At 42.1% G+C, this 21,016-nt stretch overlaps 1 protein-coding gene across 2 annotated transcripts; it reads left to right on the forward strand.

Moving 5' to 3' along the window:
• Positions 1-2,521: 2,521 nt before the first annotated feature.
• On the forward strand, positions 2,522-19,757 carry LOC110529853 (E3 ubiquitin-protein ligase pellino homolog 2-like). Of its 2 annotated transcripts, none has more exons than XM_021612457.2 (7): positions 2,522-2,871; positions 14,356-14,485; positions 14,661-14,762; positions 15,602-15,799; positions 17,744-17,929; positions 18,136-18,341; positions 18,567-19,757. In XM_021612457.2, exons 1-7 carry the CDS (start codon positions 2,795-2,797, stop codon positions 18,982-18,984), a joined length of 1,317 nt encoding a protein of 438 aa, XP_021468132.1. In that variant the 5' UTR covers positions 2,522-2,794; the 3' UTR covers positions 18,985-19,757. The 2 variants fall into 2 exon arrangements, with proteins under 2 accessions (XP_021468132.1, XP_021468133.1); XM_021612458.2 differs by having other exon boundaries at positions 2,523-2,871; positions 18,585-19,757.
• The last annotated feature ends 1,259 nt before the right edge of the window (positions 19,758-21,016 follow it).

Raw genomic sequence — 21,016 nt, forward strand, 5'->3', positions numbered from 1 at the left:
TTGATTTGTTTCACGCTTTTTTGTTTACCAATGATTCCACATGTTATTTCATAGTTTTGACGTCTTCACTACTTTTCTACAATGTAGAAAATAGTAAAAATAAAGAAAAACCTTTGAATGAGTAGGTGTGTACAAACTTTTGACTGGAACTGTATATACAGTGCATGCGGAAAGTACTCAGACCCCTTGACTTTTCCCACATTTTGTTACATTGGATAACACATTTTTTTTCATCAATCTACACACTATACCCCATAATGACAATGCGAAAACAGGTTTTTAGAAGAAAAAACAGAAAAACACAAGTATTCAGACCCTTTGCTATAAGACTCAAAATTGAACTCGGGTGCATCCTGTTTCCATTGATCATCCTTGAGATGTTTCTACAACTTGATTGGAGTCCACCTGTGGTAAATTCAATTGATTGGAAATTATTTGGAAAGGAACACACCTGTCTATATAAGGTCCCACAGTTGACGGTGCATGTCAGAGCAAAAACCAAGCCATCAGGTCGAAGGAATTGGCCATAGAGCTCTGAGACAGGATTGTGTCAAGGCACAGATCTGGGGAAGGGTATCAAAACATTTCTGCAGCATTGAAAGTCACCAAGAACACAGTGGCCTCCATCATTCTGAAAGTAAATGTGTTTGGAACCACTAAGACTCTACCTAGAACTGGCCACCAAGCAAACCTGAGCAATGGGAAGAAGGGCCTTGGTCAGGGAGGTGACCAGGACCCGGTGGTCACTCTGACAGAGCTCCAGAGTTCCTCTGTGGAGATGGGAGAAACTTCCAGAAGGACAGTCCTCTCTGCAGCACTCCACCAATCAGGCCTTTATGGTAGAGTGGCCAGACAGAATCCACTCCTCAGTAAAAGGCACATTACAACTCGCTTGGAGTTGGCCAAAAGGCACCTAAAGACTCTCAGACATGAGAAGCAAGATTCTCTGGTCTGATGAAACCAAGATTGAACTATTTGGCCTGAATGCCAAGCGTCACGTCTAGAAGAAACTTGGCACCATCCCTACGGTGAAGCATGGTGATGGCAGCATCATGGTGTGGGGATGTTTTTCAGCGGCAGGGACTGGGAGACTGGATCGAGGGAAAGATGAACAGAGCAAAGTACAGAAAGATCCTTGATGAAAACCTGCTCCAGAGCGCTCAGGACCTCAGACTTGGGTGAAGGTTCACCTTCCAACAGGACAATGCCCAGCCAGAGTGGCTTCGGGACAAGTCTCTGAATGTCCTTGAGTGGCCCAGCCAGAGCCCGGACTTGAACCTGATCAAACATCTCTGGAGAGACCTGAAAATAGCTGTGCATCAACGCTCCCCATCCAACCTGACAGAGCTTGAGAGGATCTGTAGAAAAGAATGGGAGAAACTCCCTAAATACAAGTGTGCCACGCTTGTAGCGTCATACCCAAGAAGACTCAAGGCTGTAATCTCTGCCAAAGGTGCTTCAACCAAGTACTGAGAAAAGGGTCTGAATACTTATGTTAATGTTATATTTCAGTTTTTTTATATATACATTTGCTAACATTCCTAAAAAACAGTTTTTGCTTTGTCATTATGGGGTATTATGTGTAGATTGATGAGGCAAAAAATAATTTTGTCAATTTTAGCTGTAACGTAACAAAATGTGGAAAAAGTCAAGGGGTCTGAATACTTTCCGAATGCACTGTATATGCCCCAATGCAAACATACAGTCTAATAAATTCACATTTTATATACTGTTCATTATCAAATGAATTAATGGTCGTATTTATTTATTAGTTATATAACAACATTTCAACCTTGTTTAGCATGATCTAGTCCAAATATGGCATTATTCCACTATTTGTATCTCTTTGTATCAGTTTCAAAGGGGGCCTTTTATTTTGACAGGTTTTCACACAGGTGAACTGACCCACAAAATGGTTAACTTAATTTTTAAAAATAGAATCCGAAATCCATTACATGTCCAATATCCCTGTCTCCCAACCTATGTCAATGGGAATGAGACTGAGTGTACCGATATGCTGGGATTGGTTTAAAAAAATAAATAAAAGAATGGCTGTCTGACCCACTTCCAAATGAAATCTAAACAGTCAACAAGAGAAGTAGACACGTTATAATGACTGCCACCAGAGAGACATTGCACAATTATTCAAGCTCTTTATAAAATTACAAAAAATGTAAATCAAAAATGTGAAATATAATATGCTGAGCCTGGACTACAAAGGGATTGCACTTCCTTCAGAATTTGAAACCGCTTTATTTTATTTTACATAATAGTCACTACTAGCAAGCTGTTAATCAAGACCTCGACAATCTGCATGGTTTTCAAAGGGAGATTGTTGGTCACGGAATTGAATTTTAAGAAAGAACAAAATTATATTTCAGTATTACTCCCACACAGTATGTCGGATTCAGAACAATACGTCCGAAAAAAATAGATTGTGATCTTATAGGGAATGTATTATTCGTTTTTTTTATTTTTTATTGTATTGTCCTCCCCTACAAAAGATGGGGCAGTCGACTCCCTCTGCCCGCGAGCTGTTTTTGTACACTCTGCTACAGAACAGTTTTGTGTCGCGCGGGCCTTAAATTAGTAGCTTTTTCTACATTATTTTCAAAATATGCTCGCTCACGGAATCAAAACAATCAAACGAAGAACAAGAATTCTCAAGAAACTCTTGCCTCTAATCAAACTCGGATAGAATTCAAATCAAGAAACTTCCACGTAGTTTGAAGGGTGTATTTGTGATTTTATATCGCTCTCGAACGTTTTACAAGACCAAGCTCGCGCCAGTCTGATGAATTCGCCGAACCAGGACGAAGATGATGTGCCCGTTAAAGACCCGGTGAAATACGGCGAGCTGGTCATATTGGGGTGAGTAACAGTAGGCTAGACGGATAAATAGTAGTTGATCGAAACTGAGCAAATAGTCGTGGTAGCGCGATTCGGTTACTACTATTATATTCGTGTACTACGAAAACAATTGAAAGGATGACGGTGTGAGTCGATTTGAGTTCGGTTGGTTTTGTTCTACACAGACAAACGTTATCCTTTATTGCTATACAGAAAATGTAAGCTTATTTATATTTCGCAACAAATTTGCCCCACACAATTGTGGGGAAATTATTGTGAAGTTGCTATAGAACGAGCGCCAAGTATAGTAACGTTGCAGTAACTTTGTAACACTGGGGACTGATTTGATACATTGTTACTTTGTAACAGCGCACGATTATAATTGTTATAATAAATAGTCTGCCACATCATCATAAGCCCACACTGAAATGAGTAAGGAGGATGTAGGCTTTTTTCTTCAATAAAGATCTGAGTCGGTGTAAAATCAGCACTCGATTGCTCAGGCTGAAAATACCTATGATGTCATACTATTCTGGAGCTGTGATGATTGCAGAAAGTGGGACACTGGATGAAACCAAACCAACCGGTAAAACACAGCCTAGCATATCCCACCACAATTGATGTGTGTGTATATATAGCCTACGTTTGTGGTTCACTTAGGGAATTAATCAACAACCACACGCAGGCCTATTGGAGCATTCACAAATGGTGCCTGCATGTTGGCTAACATATTTTCCCCACACATACCAGACAGGATGTGCATAAGAGAGACAGACATTCAGCATTTCCACCTCTGCCCAGTCTATAGTCCTGAGGATCTTTGGCTTAACTACGTTCCCATGCACTCTCTGATTCTCAAACTTCCGTTGTGCTTCAAGAGCATCCTGCATACAGGCCTGTGATGCAGTGACTCCATGACACCACTCTTCCTCTCTCCACCCCTCCTGAACTAGACTATGGCGCAATCCCAAATCAACCCCTAGCCCTGACCTGGGCACAGATATGAAAATATTGGATAGATATGAGCAATATAGTTATTATAGCTAGCCTACCTCTTGTCTGGATTGTTTTGGCATGTTGCATGTACCTCCAATACACAAGTAACAGTACATAAGGGTAGGGGCTAATGGTTTATCCACAGTCTTGTGTTAACACTCCCGGCTCTGAACACACTATGCTTCTCCCTACCAGATACCGGGGTTCAATCCCTGCATCCTCCATTTTCACACTTGACTGTCTCCCCCTCTTGTTTCAGAACTGTCTCAATAACATGCAAAAAAATATGCAAGAAGAGTGGAATTCTGACCGACGCCTCAAGTGTAGTAATAGTAATGTGTTCGCAGTAGAGATCGACCGATTATGATTTTTTAAATACCGATACCAATTTTTGGAGGACCAGAAAAAGCCGATACCAATTAATGTCTATTTTTTTTTATTTATATAATATAAAAGAAATACGTTAATAATGCCAATTACAACAATACTGAATGAACACTTATTTTAACTTAATATAATGCATCAATAAATAAATAATGAAACATATTCAATTTGGTTTAAATAATGCAAAAACAAAGTGTTGGAGAAGAAAGTAAAAGTGCAATATGTGCCATGTATAAAAGCTAATGTTTAAGTTCCTTGCTCAGAACATGAGAACATATGAAAGACATGAGTCTTCAATATTCCCAGGTAAGAAGTTTTAGGTTGTAATTATTCTAGGAATTATAGGACTATTTATCTCTATACGATTTGTATTTCATATACCTTTGACTATTGGATGTTCTTCTAGGTACTTTAGTATTGCCAGTGTAACAGTATAGCTTCTGTCCCTCTCCTCGCCCCTACCTGGGCTCGAACCAGGAACACATCGACAACAGCCACCCTCGAAGCATCGTTACCCATCGCTCCACAAAAGCCGCGGTCCTTGCAGAGCAAGGGGAACAACTACTCCAAGTCTCTGAGTGAGTGACGTCACCGATTGAAACGCTATTATCGCGCACCCCGCTAATTAGCTAGCCATTTCACATCAGTTACCCCAGCCTAATCTCAGGAGTTGATAGGCTTGAAGTCATAAACAGCTCAATGCTTGAAGCATTGCGAAGAGCTGCTGGCAAAACGCACAAAAGTGCTGTTTGAATGAATGCGTACGAGCCTGCTGCTGCCTACTATCGCTCAGTCAGACTGCTCTATCAAATATCAAATCATAGACTTAATTATAACATAATAACACACAGAAATACGAGCCTTTGGTCATTAATATGGTCGAATCCGGAAACTATCATTTCGAAAACAAAACGTTTATTCTTTCAGTGAAATACGGAACCGTTCCGTATTTTATCTAACGGGTGGCAACCCTAAGTCTAAATATTCCTGTTACATTGCACAACCTTCAATGTTATGTCATAATTACGTAAAATTCTGGCAAATTAGTTCGCAACGAGCCAGGCGGCCCAAACTGTTACATATACCATGACTCTGTGTGCAATGAACGCAGGAGAAGTGACACAATTTCAGTCGTGCAACGATTGTGCTTTTTTCGCAAATGCACTTTTGTTAAATCATCCCCCGTTTGGCGAAGTTGGCTGTCTTTGTTAGGAAGAAATAGTCTTCACATTGTTCGCAACAAGCCAGGCGGCCCAAACTGCTGCATATACCCTGACTCTGTTGCAAGAGAAGTGACACAATTACCCTAGTTAAAATAATTTCATGTTAGCAGGCAATATTAACTGAATATGCAGGTTTAAAAATATATACTTGTGTATTGATTTTAAGAAAGACATGGATGTTTATGGTTAGGTACATGTTGGCGCAACGACAGTCCTTTTTTGCGAATGCGCACCGCATCGATTATATCGAACGCAGGACACGCTAGATAAACTAGTAATATCATCAACCATGTGTAGTTAACTAGTGATTATGATTGTTTTTTATAAGATAAGTTTTGATGCTAACTAGCAACTTACCTTTGCTTCTTACTGCATTCGCGTAACAGGCAGGCTCCTCGTGGAGTGCAATGTAAGGCAAGTGGTTAGAGCGTTGGACTAGTTAACCGTAAGGTTGCAAGATTGAATCCCCGAGCTGACAAGGTAAAAATCTGTCGTTCTGCCCCTGAACAAGGCAGTTATCCCACCGTTCCTAGTCTGTCATTGAAAATAAGAACGTGTTCTTAACTGACTTGCCTCGTTAAATAAAGGTGTTAAAAATATTTTAAAAATTGGCCAAATCTGTGTCCAAAAATACCGATTTGTTATGAAAACTTGAAATCGGCCCTAATTAATAGGCCATTACGATTAATCGGTCAACCTCTAGTTAGCAGTATGGTCAAATCTCCACCTAGCCCTCGTGGCTATGCTGTCCGTATACTGCTGACCATCATGGGCATAGAGTCAGGCTGCACTTGAATACTGATTAGCCGCATTCTCCCCCCTGTAGCTAAAGGACATACAGTGGCAGAGACAAAACAGCCATGCGTGACACTACAAAGCACGCATTCCTCTGCAGAAATGCTTTTAGTATCTCCCTCTTTCCTTTGTAATTATACTGTAATGATTTAGTCATTACATGAAATCTTGTTCACACACAGACCCAATGATGTTCAAGGAAATGCTGAATGTTCTTCCCAGTTCTCTAGCTGCAGTATAACATTGAGGAAATCTTGAGAGAACCCTCTCCTCGTCGCTATCAGACGTGTATATTTTGACTATAACTAACCTATGTTAGTGTTGGGCTGGTAACCGAAAGGTTGCTGGATCGAATCCCAGAGCTGACAAGGTAAAAATCTTTTCGTTCTGCCCCTGAGCAAGGCAGTTAACCCACTGTTCCCCCGGCGCCAATGACGTGGATGTCGATTAAGGCAGCCCCATGTACCTCTCTGATTTAGAAGGGTTGGGTTAAATGCGGAAGACCCATTTTCAGTTGAATGCATTCAGTTGTACAACTGACTAGGTATCCCCCTTTCCCTTTTATGCTGCGATGGCATGATTTGCCAGATTCACCTTAACCATCAAATGTTCGGCAGGCTCGGTCGGTCGGTATCTCAGTGCAGGGCATGTGATGTGATTGTTCTGCGGTGAGTCCCTGTCTGCTATCTGTCATTCATTATCTTAGTTAGACTAGGCTGAGTGGGCTCTCTGGTTCTGTGTGCTAGCCAGGGCCCGGCTCTGCAGCTCACCCCTGCCCTTCTCTCTCGTGCCCACATAATGTTGCTGAAAGCCTGGGCAGAGGCTAAGTGCAAGCAAACATTTTATAATATACCTTTCTGGTGGAGATTCAGCATGGAACAGGTGTGTCTCGCACACATGATGCAGCAAAGTGACTGTCAACTAATAAGGAACGAGCGGTCATACCGTAGTGAATTAGGTTCTAACTCATGGGCTGGATAAGCAAGTCTACAGTCTTCAGAACTGGATAATAATTACGTTGCCTCATCCTCGTTCTATCTCTCATAAAGCTGGGACTGAGAATAGCCTATCACTATGCTTATAGACTCCAACATTTGTAGTTGTTCTTTTTGCAAGAGGAGACTTTAGGACAACTCCTTCTTAGCCTGTCTAGAACACAGGTTCCGCTAACGGACCCCCCCCCCCCCCCCCAACATTCCACTGAAAAGGCAGCGCGGGAATTTCAAAAATATATATTTTTTACTTTCACACATTAACAAGTCCAATACAGCAAATTAAAGATAAACATCTTGTTAATCTACCCATCGTGTCCGATTTTTAAAATGTTTTACAGCGAAAACATAACATATATTTATGTTAGATCACCACCAAATCCAAAAAAACACCCAGCCATTTTTCCCAGCCAAAGATAGTCACAAAAGCAGAGTTGGAGAGAAAATGAATCACTAACCTTTTGATAATCTTCATCAGATGACACTCATATGACATCATGTTACACAATACATTTATGTTTGTTCGATAATATGCATATTTATATCCACAAATCTCGGTTTAGGTGCCATGTTCAGCAATGTCAGATAACAGAAATACTCATCATAAACTTTGATGTTTTATATTATATGTTTTACATATAATTAAAGGTTCTTAATGTAACCGCTGTGTCAGATTTTTTTTTAAACGTTATGAAAAAAGGATACCATGCAATAATCTGAGACGGCGCTCAGACATAAATATATTTCTCCACCATGTTGGAGACAACAGAAATACGAAATTACATAATAAATATTCCCTTACCTTTGATGATCTTTCATCAGAATGCAGTGTAAGGAATCCTAGTTCCGCAATAAATCGTTGTTTTGTTCAATAATGTCCATTACTAGTGTCCAATTAGCTACTTTTGCTAGCACGTTTAGTTCACATGTCCAAAAGCTAGCGCAGGTCCAGGCGAACTCGGGCGAACACTTCAAAAAGTTATATTCTAGGTCGAATAAACTGGTCAAACTAAGTAGAGAATCAATCTTCAGGATGTTATTATCATATATATCCAATAACGTTCCAACCGGAGCATAAGTTTTTGTCTACAGAGTAATGGAATGCAAGGCGATATAATAAGTACTGTGCGTAACCAGGAACTGGCATTCTGCCAGACCAGTGACTCAAATAGCTGCCATCCGGTCCCACATCACACTAGAGGCTTCATTCCACGTTCTACTGACTGTTGACATCTATTGGAAGGCGTAGGAAGTGTGAAGAGATCCATATCTTATTTGGATGTGAATAGGCGATGAGTTGAAAATCAACCAGCCCCAGAATTTCCACTTCCTGTTTGGAGGTTTGCCTGCCCTATGAGTTCTGTTATACTCACAGACATAATTCAAACAGTTTTAGAAACTTCAGTGTTTTCTATCCAATAGTAATAATAATATGCATATATTAGCATCTAGGACAGAGTAGGAGGCAGTTCACTATGGGCACACAATTCATCCAAAGTGAAAATGCTGCCCCCTATCCCTAAAAGGTTAAGTTATTAGAATATTTGGGAAATAAGCTACTGTTTGTAACTTTAACTTGCCTTAAGGTTATAACTCATGGGCTGGATAAGCAAGTCTACAGTCTTCAGAACTGGATAATAATTACGTTGCCTCATCCTCGTTCTATCTCTCATAAAGCTGTGATTGAGAATAGCCTATGCCTAGGCTTATAGACTCCAACATTTGTAGTTGTTCTTTTTGCAAGAGGAGACTTTAGGACACCACCTTCTTAGGCTATTAGAATATTTGGGAAATAAGCTACTGTTTGTAACTTTTAACTTGCCTTAAAGCTTTTGTGATAGGCCTAGTAGGAGGACAGGTTATTGTCCGTTTGGTTTTTGACCTCGCATGGAGGGATTTTTCCACCCCGCGTGGGTCACTTCTTTCATAATAAGCTTGAACTTGTCATTCAATTTTTCTATAGGCTATTGATAATGTTTGTTCTCTCTCATTATTAGTCCCCTGGCTACCTTAAATTTGTAGGCTATTCAAACAACTTGAGTTGGAGTTGGAACTCCGGAGTTGGAACTCCGTTAGATTAATATATTGTTTGATCAGGAGAGAAACCATGCACATGTAAAACGATGAAAGCCCAAAGTCATATTCCATATCGAATGGAGAGACGAGGGAATATGGACTGCGTTTTTTGAAACCACTAGACAAACAAATACTCAACAAAAATATAAACACATATCAACTGTTGGTCCCATGTTTCATGAGCTGAAATTAAAGATACCAGAAATGTTCTATACTCACAAAAAAAATGCTTATTTCTCTCAAATTTGTTTACATCCCTGTTAGTGAGAATTTCTCCTTCACCAAGATAATCCTGACAGATGTGGCATATCAACAAGCTGATTAAACCTGATTGATAAACACAGGTGCACCTTGTGCTGGGGACAATAAGTAATGTTGACTGCAGGACTGCCCTTTTGTTGGGAAAAATTCATTCTGAGTGGCTGGGCCTGGCTCGCCCCAGTGGCTGGGCCTGGCTCTCCCCAGTGACTGAGCGTATGCCCTCCCAGGCCCACCCATGACTGCTCCCCTGCCCAGTCATGTGTAATCCACAGATTAGGGCCTAATGAATTTATTTAAATTGACTGATTTCCTTCTATGTACTGTAACTCAGTAAAATCTTTGAAATTGTTGCATTTATATTTTTGATCAGTATAGTTAAGGAATGCGTTCTGTAGGCCTATATAACACAGGCTATAGCAAATGGAAAGGAATAGGCAGATTACTCTGAATGTCACACGTGTGCTGCCCTGCCGTCCACTGGCCAACTCCATTCTTTTCTGCGCAGCGACAGTCAAGTTCAAATAGGTAAACCATCGCCTGTCACATTACGATGTCGTCACCATCGACCATAGCTGTCCGTCATTGTTGATCGACAATACTATTGTAATATCGCCAAACCCTACTGTGTTTTGCCTGGCCAGTTCTGGTCCATCTGCTTCCCGCATCTCGGCCCTTTCATCACTTTCTGTATCCCTCTCTTCCTGACCTCTGCCCTGCTCTACTCCTGCTCTCGCCCTCATGTTTACCCCCTCTCTCCCTGCCCTGTCTCTTTCTTTCTGGTCTACCTCTCCTCTATGCCCTCTTTCTCCTTACCCCCCCCCCCCCCCCCCTCCCTCCCTCCCTCCTGCCTGTTCAGCTCTGTCCTGATGTGACACAGTGTCATTGTACAGGTAGCAGTGGGTTCCCTTCAGATCTCCTCTCCTTAGATCTCATGACCGGGCCTCACTACTGCACTCTGTTCCACCACTGTGGAAAGGGAAATATCTTGGCTTGTCTGGTCTGGACTAACATTGTGAAAGGGAAAGATCTTGGCTTAGGTCTCGTTTAGAACTGTGGAATGATGCTGATCGTCCAGGAAGAGCAGCTGCAGCTTGGCATAGAGAGGCATAGCTTTGTTAAGAGGAGAGCGAGGGCTGGGAGAAAAGAGGAAGGGCTAGAGAGAGAGGAGAGGAGAGGAATAATTTGATTTGAAAGCAGGGTTGATGTCCCCTCAAAGGGCTCTGTGTCCACTGGGCATCATCTGAATAGTGTTTAATAGGTACCATGCCCAGCTGATTAGCTGAAAGCAGGCCTCACCATGAACTCTTAGCGTGGCAGTGCAGTTCTTCTCAGTTGCCCAGCAAGCTAGAGACAAGACAAGAAAGAGTTTAGGTTTGAACAATTAGCTGAGATGACCGCACAGTTCCACTTAGGCTAACGCTTACTCATGCTTTCTCTTTTTCTCTTCCGTGTCTCTCGCTGTCTCTTTCGGTGCTGACACACACTAACAAAGATATATATATCACACACACACAGAGAGAGAGAAGTGCCCAGAGGAGAGGTTAAGAAGGAGTTGAACCTACAAGTATTCAGAGCACCATATTAATTCAACCATTGTTATTCAGGCATTTGCTGAATACAGTTAATTGGTGTTTCAGTGTAAAGAGGGTTCGCCCAGTAAGCGCGCTATTCTAAGGTTTCAAGTGGCCTGTCAGTGAATCGGACTCAAGTGGTACTTATCCGTATCTATGCGCGGGTAGTTGTACATTAGTTGTCTGTGAGGAATGAGTGGTGGAGGTGATAGGCCAGCATTTATAAAAGGGATGTTTCATTCTAGCATAGTAGGCCCACAGAAACCAACACCGACGGGAGACCGTCAATTTTGAAGAGCCAAATGATCAGCAGGGATTTGCGATATCTCCAAAGATCAAATGAGGTGAATAGGCTACATGGTAGAGGTCGACCGATTAATCGGAATGGTCGATTAATTATGGCCGTTTTCATAACAATCGGAAATCGGTATTTTGGGGTGCCGATTTCCGATTTTTAAATAAATAAATATTTTTTTATACCTTTTTAACTAGGCAAGTCAGTTAAGAACACCTGGCCGTGCTGCTGCTCCAGTTTCAACTGTTCTGCCTGTGATTATTATTATTTGACCATGCTGGTCATTTATGAACATTTGAACAGCTTGGCCATGTTCTGTTTCAATCTCCACCCAGCACAGCCAGAAGAGGACTGGTCACCCCACATAGCCTGGTTCCTCTCTAGGTTTCTTCCTAGGTTTTGGCCTTTCTATGTAGTTTTTCCTAGCCACTGTGCTGTTACACCTGCATTGCTTGCTGTTTGGGGTTTTAGGCTGGGTTTCTGTACAGCACTTTGAGATATCAGCTGATATACGAAGGGCTATATAAATACATTTGATTAGATATTTTCAATGACTGCCTAGGAACTGTGGGTTAACTGCCTTGTTCAGGGGCAGAACGACAGATTTTCACCTTGTCAGCTCAGGGGGTCCAATCTTGCAACCGCACAGTTAACTAGTCCAACGCTCTAACCATTGCACTCCACGAGTAGCCTGCCTGTTACGCGACTGCAGTAGAAGCCAAGGTAAATTGCTAGCTAGCATTAAACTTATCTTATAAAAAACAATCAATCATAATCACTAGTTATGACTACTAATCCAGTTTAGCAGGCAATATTAACCAGGTGAAATTGTGTCATTTCTCTTGCGTTCATTGCACGCAGAGTCAGGGTATATGCAACAGTTTGGGCTGCCTGGCTCATTGCGAACTAATTTGCCAGAATTTTACGTCATTATGACATATATTGAAGGTTGTTAAATGTAACAAGAATATTTAGACTTAGAGATGCCACCCGTTAGATAAAATACCGAACGGTTCCGTATTTCACTGAAATAATAAAGTTTTGTTTTCGAAATGATAGTTTGCGGATTCGATCATATTAATGACCAAAGGCTCGTATTTCTGTGTGTTATTATGTTATAATTAAGTCTGATTTGATAGAGCAGTCTAACTGAGCAGCAGCAGGCCCGTAATCATTCATTCAAACAGCACTTTTGTGCGTTTTGCCAGCAGCTCTTCACAAGCACAGCGCTGTTTCTGACTTCAAGCCTATCAGCCTAATGGCTGGTGTAACCAATGTGAAATGGCTAGCTAGTTAGCTGGGTGTGTGCTAATACTGTTTCAAAGGTCACTCGCTTTTAGATTTGGAGTAGTTATTCCCCTTGCGCTGCAAGGGTCGCGGCTTTTGTGGAGCGATGGGTAACGATGCTTCGAGTGTGGCTGTTGTCGATGTGTTCCTGGTTCGAGCCCAGGTAGGGGCAAGGAGGGGGACGGAAGCTATACTGTTACACTGGCAATACTAAAGTGCCTACAAGAACATCCAATAGTCAAAGGTATATGAAATACAAATGGTATAGAGAGAAATAGTCCTTTAAATACTATATTAACTACAACCTAAAACCTCTTACCTTGGAATATTGAAGTCTCATGTTTAAAAGAACCACCAACTTTCATATGTTCTCATGTTCTGAGCAAGGAACTTAAACGTCAGCTTTTTTACATGGCACATATTGCACTTTTACTTTCTTCTTCAACACTTTGTTTTTGCATTTTTTTAAACCAAATTGAACATGGTTCATTATTTATTTGAGATTGATTTTTTTTTTAAATTGATTTTATTGATGTTTTATATTAAGTTAAAATAAGTGTTAATTCAGTATTGTTGTAATTGTCATTATTACAATTTTTTTTTAAATCGTCCGGTATCGGCTTTTTTGGTCCTCCAATAATCGGTTTTGGCGTTGAAAAATCCTAATCGGTCGACCTCTACTACATGGCGTATTCTCTTTCTTATTTATTCATTTTCAGATGTTGTTATTTAAAGCAGGCAGACCGGCATCAAGGAATTCAGTTACTGTTCGATTGAACGAGTGTGCAAAATTAGTGACCTAAGTGACTTTGAGCATGGTATGATCGTCGGTGGTTCCAGTATGTCAGAAACGACCTCCTGGGCTTTTCGCGCACGACAGTGTCTAGGATTTACTGAGAATGGTGCGATAAACAAAACATCAAGTCAGTGGCAGTCCTGTGGACAAAAACTCTTCGTTTGTTAGAGGTCGAAGGAGAATGGCAAGCCAAAAACAGGCAAATAACGGCACAGTAGTGGTGTGCAGAATGTCATCTCGGAATGTACAACTGATCAGTCCTTGTCACAGATGGGCTATTGCGGCAGAGGATCACTCCGATCAGCTAAAAACAAAAAGAAGTGACTCCAGTGGGCACACGATCACCAACTCTGGACAATTGAGGAGTGGAAAAACATTGCCCGGTCCGACGAATCCCGGTTCCTGTTGCGTCATGCTGAGTCAGGATTTGGCGTGAGCAGCATGAGTCCATGGCCCTAACCTGCCTGGTGTCAACAGTACAGGCTGGTGGCAGTGGTGTAATGGTGTGGGAATGTTTTCCTGGCACGTGCGTGTTAGGTCCCTTGATACCAATTGAGCAAGCTTTCCATGCCCTGAAGAATTCAGGCTGTTCTGGAGGCAAAGGGGTGGGGTTTGACCAAGTACTAGATGGGTGTAGCAAATAAACTGGCCACTGAGTGTATATTCCTGTTGTACCTGTGGGCTGCCACTCAATTATTATTATTATTATATATTTTTTTTAAATGCATAGATCCAAAGTAATGATCATATTACGTAGTTTAGTTACAAAACATTTAGCATGTAATTTATTTAATGTAGAATCTCTGTGTTATGTGTTTGCTTTCTCTAGGTACAATGGCTCGCTGCCCAGTGGAGACCGGGGGAGGAGGAAGAGCCGCTTCGCTCTGTACCGGAGGACCAAGGCCAACGGAGTCAAACCCAGCACTGTTCACATCCTCAACACACCACAGGACAGCAAGGTGTGTGCGTGAGAATGTGATGCTGCCGTAGTCTTCCTATAGTGGGAAATGCTGTCCTCGTGGTAGGCCTACAGTAACGGAGTGTGTGTGTGAGAGGATATCGCAGAAATATGAGGATGTAAAGTTCTACCCTAAACTCTCCTCTCCTGTGGTGGTGGTGTTGTTGTGATTGCAGGCAGTCCACAGCAGGGGGCAGCACAGCATCTCCTTCACTCTGTCCCGCAACCAGACAGTGGTGGTGGAGTACTGCCACGACAACGACACTGACATGTTTCAGGTAAACACCACAGCAATGCTTTTTTTTTTCTTCGGCTAAACACAAAAATAATGCCTGTCTGCTTATCTAGGTAATACTGAGTTCTTTGTCTTCCAAAAACAGGAAGAACAGAAAGAGGATAGCGACTGAACACCCAGGTGTTGCTACCACTTTTTCCCTTTTTGGATGCTTTTGCTGTGTGTGTGTATACACCCTCCAGAGTTTGTTTAACGGATGCTTTATTTTGGCTCACATGCTGGGAATACTCTCCACCACATATGGGCTTGGCGTGTGTGTGTGTGTGTGTGAGAGACACATTGAAATAACAATTCAATCAGCCAATCCCACACCAAACTCCTACTGTATTGTATGAGTAAGAACCACACCAGCAACCTTCCACAACAGCTGGGGAACGGGATGAATATTAAATCAGTTCTGAAATAGATGCCTGGTGGCCAGCTTAGAACAGGACCCCGGATACATTCAAAACACGGAGAGCATTGTAGAACTATGAAATGTATCTTAAGTGGGTTATCACAGGTGGCTAATTTACCGTGAGTAACTGCACACAGCCTGAAATGAAATGTAGCCAGATGTTACTGCTATTTGTGTGTGAACGATGATACAATCGTGGCAAGTAATAAGCACAGCAGGATCCCTCAAGTCCTGGCCTAATTAACAAGCTAAAGAAAAGCTCAAATCATCACCATCACATCCATCAATAAAACCAAATCATGGCCTGACATAAATATGACTTTAAAGGGAGCAAAGGACCTTAAAAATTATTTTTCCATCGAACCATGTTCTGAACACAAGACCGATCCCATGTAATGTTTGTCTCTCACTCGTTTCCCCTGCAGATTGGGCGCTCCACAGAGTGTCCAATAGACTTTGTCGTGACGGACACATCAGGAGAGGGGAAGGAGTGCGAGGACCCCTCAGTGGCCCCCAGCACCATCTCCCGCTTCGCCTGCAGGGTGGTGTGTGAACGCAACCCCCCCTACACTGCACGCATCTACGCCGCTGGCTTTGACTCCTCCAAAAACATCTTTCTAGGGGTGAGTGTGTAGCACGGGCTCTGTAGAGAGACCAAATGGAGAGCTCTAAATGGATGTCTGTTGAAGAGTCACACTTCATTAGGCACAAACGGAAGACTACAGTGTGTCCTTATAGGACATGTTCAGGTAGTACCCACTAGAGGTCGACCGATTTAATTAGGGCCGATTTCAAATTTTCATATCAATCGGAAATTGGTATTTTTGGATGCCGATTTTGCCGATTTAATGCCGATATGTATGTAGATATCTTTTTTTTTTTTTACAACTTTATTTAACGAGGCAAGTCCGTTAAGAACACATTCTTATTTTCAATGACGGCCTAGGAACGGTGGGTTGGCTGCCTTGTTCAGGGGCAGAACGACAGATTTTTATCTTGTCAGCTCAGGGATTCAATCTTGCAAACTTACGGTTAACTAGTCCAACGCTCTAACCACCTGCCTCACGGGGAGCCTGCCTGTTACGCGAATGCAGTAAGAAGCCAAGGTAAGTTGCTAGCTAGCATTAACTTATCTTATAAAAAAACAATCAATCAATCATAATCACTAGTTAACTACACATGGTTGATGATATTACTAGTTTATCTAACATGTCCTGCGTTGCATATAATTGATGCTCCAACGTGTACCTAACCATAAACAAAAGAAAGGTTAGTAGGCAATATTAACCAGGTGAAATTGTGCCCCTTACTTTTGCGTTCATTGCATGCAGAGTCAGGGTATATGCAACAGTTTGGGCCGCCTGGCTTATTGCGAACTAATTTGCCAGAATTTTACGTAATTATGTCATAACATTGAAGGTTGTGCAATGTAACAGCAATATTTAGAGTTAGGGTTGCCATCCGTTAGATAAAATACGGAACAGTTCCGTATTTCACTGAAAGAATAAACGTTTTGTTTTCGAAATGATAGTTTTCAGATTTGACCATATTAATGACCTAAGGCTCGTATTTCTGTGTGTTATTATGTTATAATTAAGTCTATGATTTGATAGAGCAGTCTGACTGAGCGATGGTAGGCACCAGCATGCTCGTAAGCATTCATTCAAACAGCACTTTCGTGCATTTTGCCAGCAGCTCTTCGCAATTCTTCAAGCATTGTGCTGTTTATGACTTCAAACCTATCAACTCCCGAGATTAGGCTGGTGCAACCGATGTGAAATGGCTAGCTAGCGGGGTGCGCGCTAATAGCATTTCAAATGTCACTCGCTCTGAGACTTGGAGTAGCTGTTCCCCTGGCTCTGCATGGGTAACGCTGCTTTGAGGGTGGCTGTTGTCGATGTGTTCCTGGTTCGAGCCCACAGAGGAGCGAGGAAAGGGACGGAAGCTATACTGTTACACTGGCAATACTAAAGTGCCTATAAGAACATCCAATAGTCAAAGGTATATGAAATACAAATCGTATAGAGAAAAATAGTCCTAGAATTCCTATAATAATTACAACCTAAAACTTCTTACCTGGGAATATTGAAGACTCATGTTAAAAAGAACCACCAGCTTTCATATGTCCTCATGTTCTGAGCAAGGAACTTAAACGTTAGCTTTTTTACATGGCACATATTTCACTTTTACTTTCTTTTCCAACACTTTGTTTTTGCATTATTTAAACCAAATTGAACATGTTTAATTATTTATTTGAGGCTAAATTGATTTTATTGATGTATTATATTAAGTTAAAATAAGTGTTAATTCAGTTTTGTTGTAATTGGCATTACAATTTTCTTTTAAATAAAACGGCCGATTAATCAGTATCGGCTTATTTTGGTCCTCCAATAAATCGGAATCGGAGTTGAAAAATCATAATTGGTCGACCTCTAGTACCCACCTACATTTTCTCCCTTTGGGTGGCTACTAAACACAACCAATCCTAGACGTGAGTAACCAAGCTTCGGTTCTTTCTTGGTTTTCTTATTCTATTTCATCTTCTTCATCACCTCCTCCTCTTCCAGGAGAAAGCCACTAAGTGGAAGAACCCGGACGGCCACATGGATGGCTTGACCACCAACGGGGTACTGGTGATGCACCCTGAGGGTTTCCCTGAGGACAACAGACAGGGCCTGTGGAGGGAGATTTCTGTTTGTGGGGATGTCTACGCCCTCCGAGAGACACGCTCTGGACCCAGCCGAGGCAAACTGGTCAGTACCGTTGGCTACAAGAGGCACAACCAGGGCACCCTATTCCCTATGGGCCCTTGTCAAAAGTAGTGCACTATATAGGGCATAGACACCTGTATGTATTTGTGACGTTTCATTTTCTCAGATTTAGTTCTTTGTTTGCATATGTACTCGTGTGTATTAGTCTGATGTCCTCCCTGCGTGTGTGTGTGTCTCCTGGCCTGTAGGCGGAGGGAGAAAGCAGTGCCTTGCGGGATGGTTCTCTGGTGGACCTGTGTGGAGCCACTCTGCTGTGGCGTACTGGGGAGGGCCTGCTCCACGCTCCCACCCTCCGCCACCTGGAGGCACTGCGACAGGAGCTCAACGCTGGCCGGCCACAGTGTCCTGTAGGCCTCAGTACTCTGGCATTCCCTAGCCTGCCACGCAGCCACAGGTGGGTAGCTACTACACAGTGACCGACAAGGAGCTACACCACAAGGAGGTAGTATACATGAGTTGCCCCTATCTACTTGGACAGTGGTCGGGGCAAATTCAACATGCCTTGATTACAACTATGTTTTTATCCCTTGTAGTCTATTTAAAAGCTATTTTACAATACAACTACTACCAACAAAATAAATGGTGCTTTGAGTTTGAGGAAAAAATTAAAACCTAGTAGTTTTCCTTTTCTCCCCAGTCTGGAGGAGCGCCAGCCCTGGGTTTACCTCACCTGCGGACACGTGCACGGCCGCCACGACTGGGGCCAGCGCCCCGAGCGCCAGGAGGCGAGAGGAGGAGAGGGGGAAGGGGCGATCTCCACAGTCCGCCGGGAGTGCCCTCTATGCAGGAGCGTGGGGCCCTACGTACCCCTGTGGCTGGGGTGTGAGCCCGCCGTGTACGTGGATGCTGGAGCACCTACGTACGCGTTTGTACCCTGCGGCCACGTGTGTTCAGAGAGGACAGCCAAGTACTGGGCGGATACCCCGCTGCCCCATGGGACCCACGCCTTCCGGCCCACCTGTCCCTTCTGCTCTGCCCCTCTCAGCAGCACCCCACAGGGCTGGACACGCCTCATCTTCCAGGGCCCCATCGACTAGCCAGGGCCCCCACGGATGCATTCCACAACTACTACGCAACAGTGGAACCAACAAAGTCACTAAGCCAAAGGCCCAATCCTAACTTGAGATAATTGTGTATAACTAATATGAATATTTCTCCAATTTACACTACATCCATGGTGATGTTAGACAAGTGTGTGTACCTCAAACATTTGTGTAATAATGTGTTAATGTCATTTTAGGATCTGTGCTGTAGTTTGCATTGGGCACATTTCTCTCAAGTTAAGATTTGGCCATAACAGAATCTCCCTTCAAAAGCAATAAGAACACCACTATAGCGAAGCATAGTTTTTAGATAACCTAGTTTTTTGGCTAGTCATCCATGTCTCCAATTCTGTCTCTCTTCAGACATGGCTGAATGTTGTCTGCAGCTCAAGGGCTAAACCTGAGGTGTGTTGAAGTCACTGGATGTTCATGATTGCTGGTTTCCTGACAAAATCATCTCAGCCCAATTTTGAACCAATAATGTAAGGATGCTACTCCAGTGTTTGCGTGAATATTCCCTTTGACAAATATGAATTATCTGGAAAACATAACATTGTAATATTTTGCGAAGCGGTTCAACCCCACAGTACCAGTAACGTATTCTACAGTTGCAAATATAAGTGATGTTAGTGAACATTCTGCAGTTTGACCACACCTCAGGTTTGTGACCAAACAGACAGACAGGCCCGTGTCATGAGACATAGCAGAAAGGTCAGAAAGCGTGACATAAAGTAACCTCATAAGACATTTTTTTTTCAAAGAAAATATAACTATTTTATAAAAATGGGGGGTGTTTGGGGTGGGATGGGTTGGGATTTCATTTAGATGTTGAGTGTTAAGATACAACTATTTTTCTATCTTGAGTATTTAGTTAAATGTGATTTCTCAATGTATGCGTTTTCTGTAAGTGTATGACGTATTATGTGTGTTCGATGAAACGAGGAGAATGAGAAAAAATTGTCAACACTGTGTCACACAAGTTACACGACCATAAACAATTGCCCAGACAATGAATGTAGCCAAATACTCAGGCTATACTAGCTTAGCCTGCCCAGGTGCTTGTATTGAATTGCTCTATATTATGCTACTACTATTTTTTTATCTGAACGTTGTGATATACAGTACCAGTTGACACATCTACTCATTCAAGGGTTTTTATTAATATTTTACTATTTTCTACATTGTAGAATAATAGTGAAGACATCAACTATGAAATAACACATATGGAGTCATGTAGTAACCAAAAAAATGTATTTTATATTTGAGATTCTTCAAAGTAGCCACCCTTTGCCTTGATAGCTTTGCCCATTCATGGCATTCTCTCAACCAGCTTCACCTGGAATGCTTTTCCAAAAGTATTGAAGGAGTTCCCACATGCTGAGCACTTGTTGGTTGCTTTTCCAGGTGACTACCTCATGAAGCTGGTTGAGAGAATGCCAAGCGTGTGCAAAGCTGTCATCAAGGCAAAGTGGCTACTTTAAAGAATCTCAAATATAAAATATGTTGATTTGTTTAACACTTTTTTTGGTTACTACATGATTCCATGTGTTATTTCATAGTTTTGATGCCTTCACATTTATTCTACTATGTAGAAAATAGTATAAATAAAGAAAACGCCTGGAATAAGTAGGTGTGTCCAAACTTTTGACTGTAGCTTGAAAATGTCAAATTGTTGCAGGAAGATGAACACATTACACCCACATGTGTAACCTGAACATACACTCGCGTCTTGCACTGTGGATTGACAAACCTTGCATTTGTGCTTAATTGTGCACAGTGTGGCTTGTTAATTATACAGCCCTAAATGCCTCAAATGAAAAGAAATGTCAGCAAAATGAGCAGTCCAACACAAATCTACAATTTAAACATTTTCCATATAAGATATATACACACCTACTCAAGCTTCTACTCAGGGGCCAGAGAGCAATATTTCTTATTCTGGAGGGTGCAACATTACAGAACGTTCAGATAGAAATGTTTGGAGTAGAACTGAGAATGTCTCTATTTTACATTTCTATGCCCCAGA

The sequence above is a fragment of the Oncorhynchus mykiss genome, chromosome 8, assembly GCF_013265735.2.
Source record: "Oncorhynchus mykiss isolate Arlee chromosome 8, USDA_OmykA_1.1, whole genome shotgun sequence".
Lineage (NCBI taxonomy): Eukaryota > Metazoa > Chordata > Actinopteri > Salmoniformes > Salmonidae > Oncorhynchus > Oncorhynchus mykiss.

Excerpts from the sequence above, each read along its gene's own strand:
- LOC110529853 (XM_021612457.2), top strand. The coding sequence starts at position 2,795 with ATGAATTCGCCGAACCAGGACGAAGATGATGTGCCCGTTAAAGACCCG. Across the intron at positions 2,872-14,355 it reads GGCGAGCTGGTCATATTGGG|GTACAATGGCTCGCTGCCCA; the intron begins GTGAGTAACAGT and ends TGCTTTCTCTAG. Across the intron at positions 18,342-18,566 it reads AGCCTGCCACGCAGCCACAG|TTTTCCTTTTCTCCCCAGTC; the intron begins GTGGGTAGCTAC and ends AAAACCTAGTAG.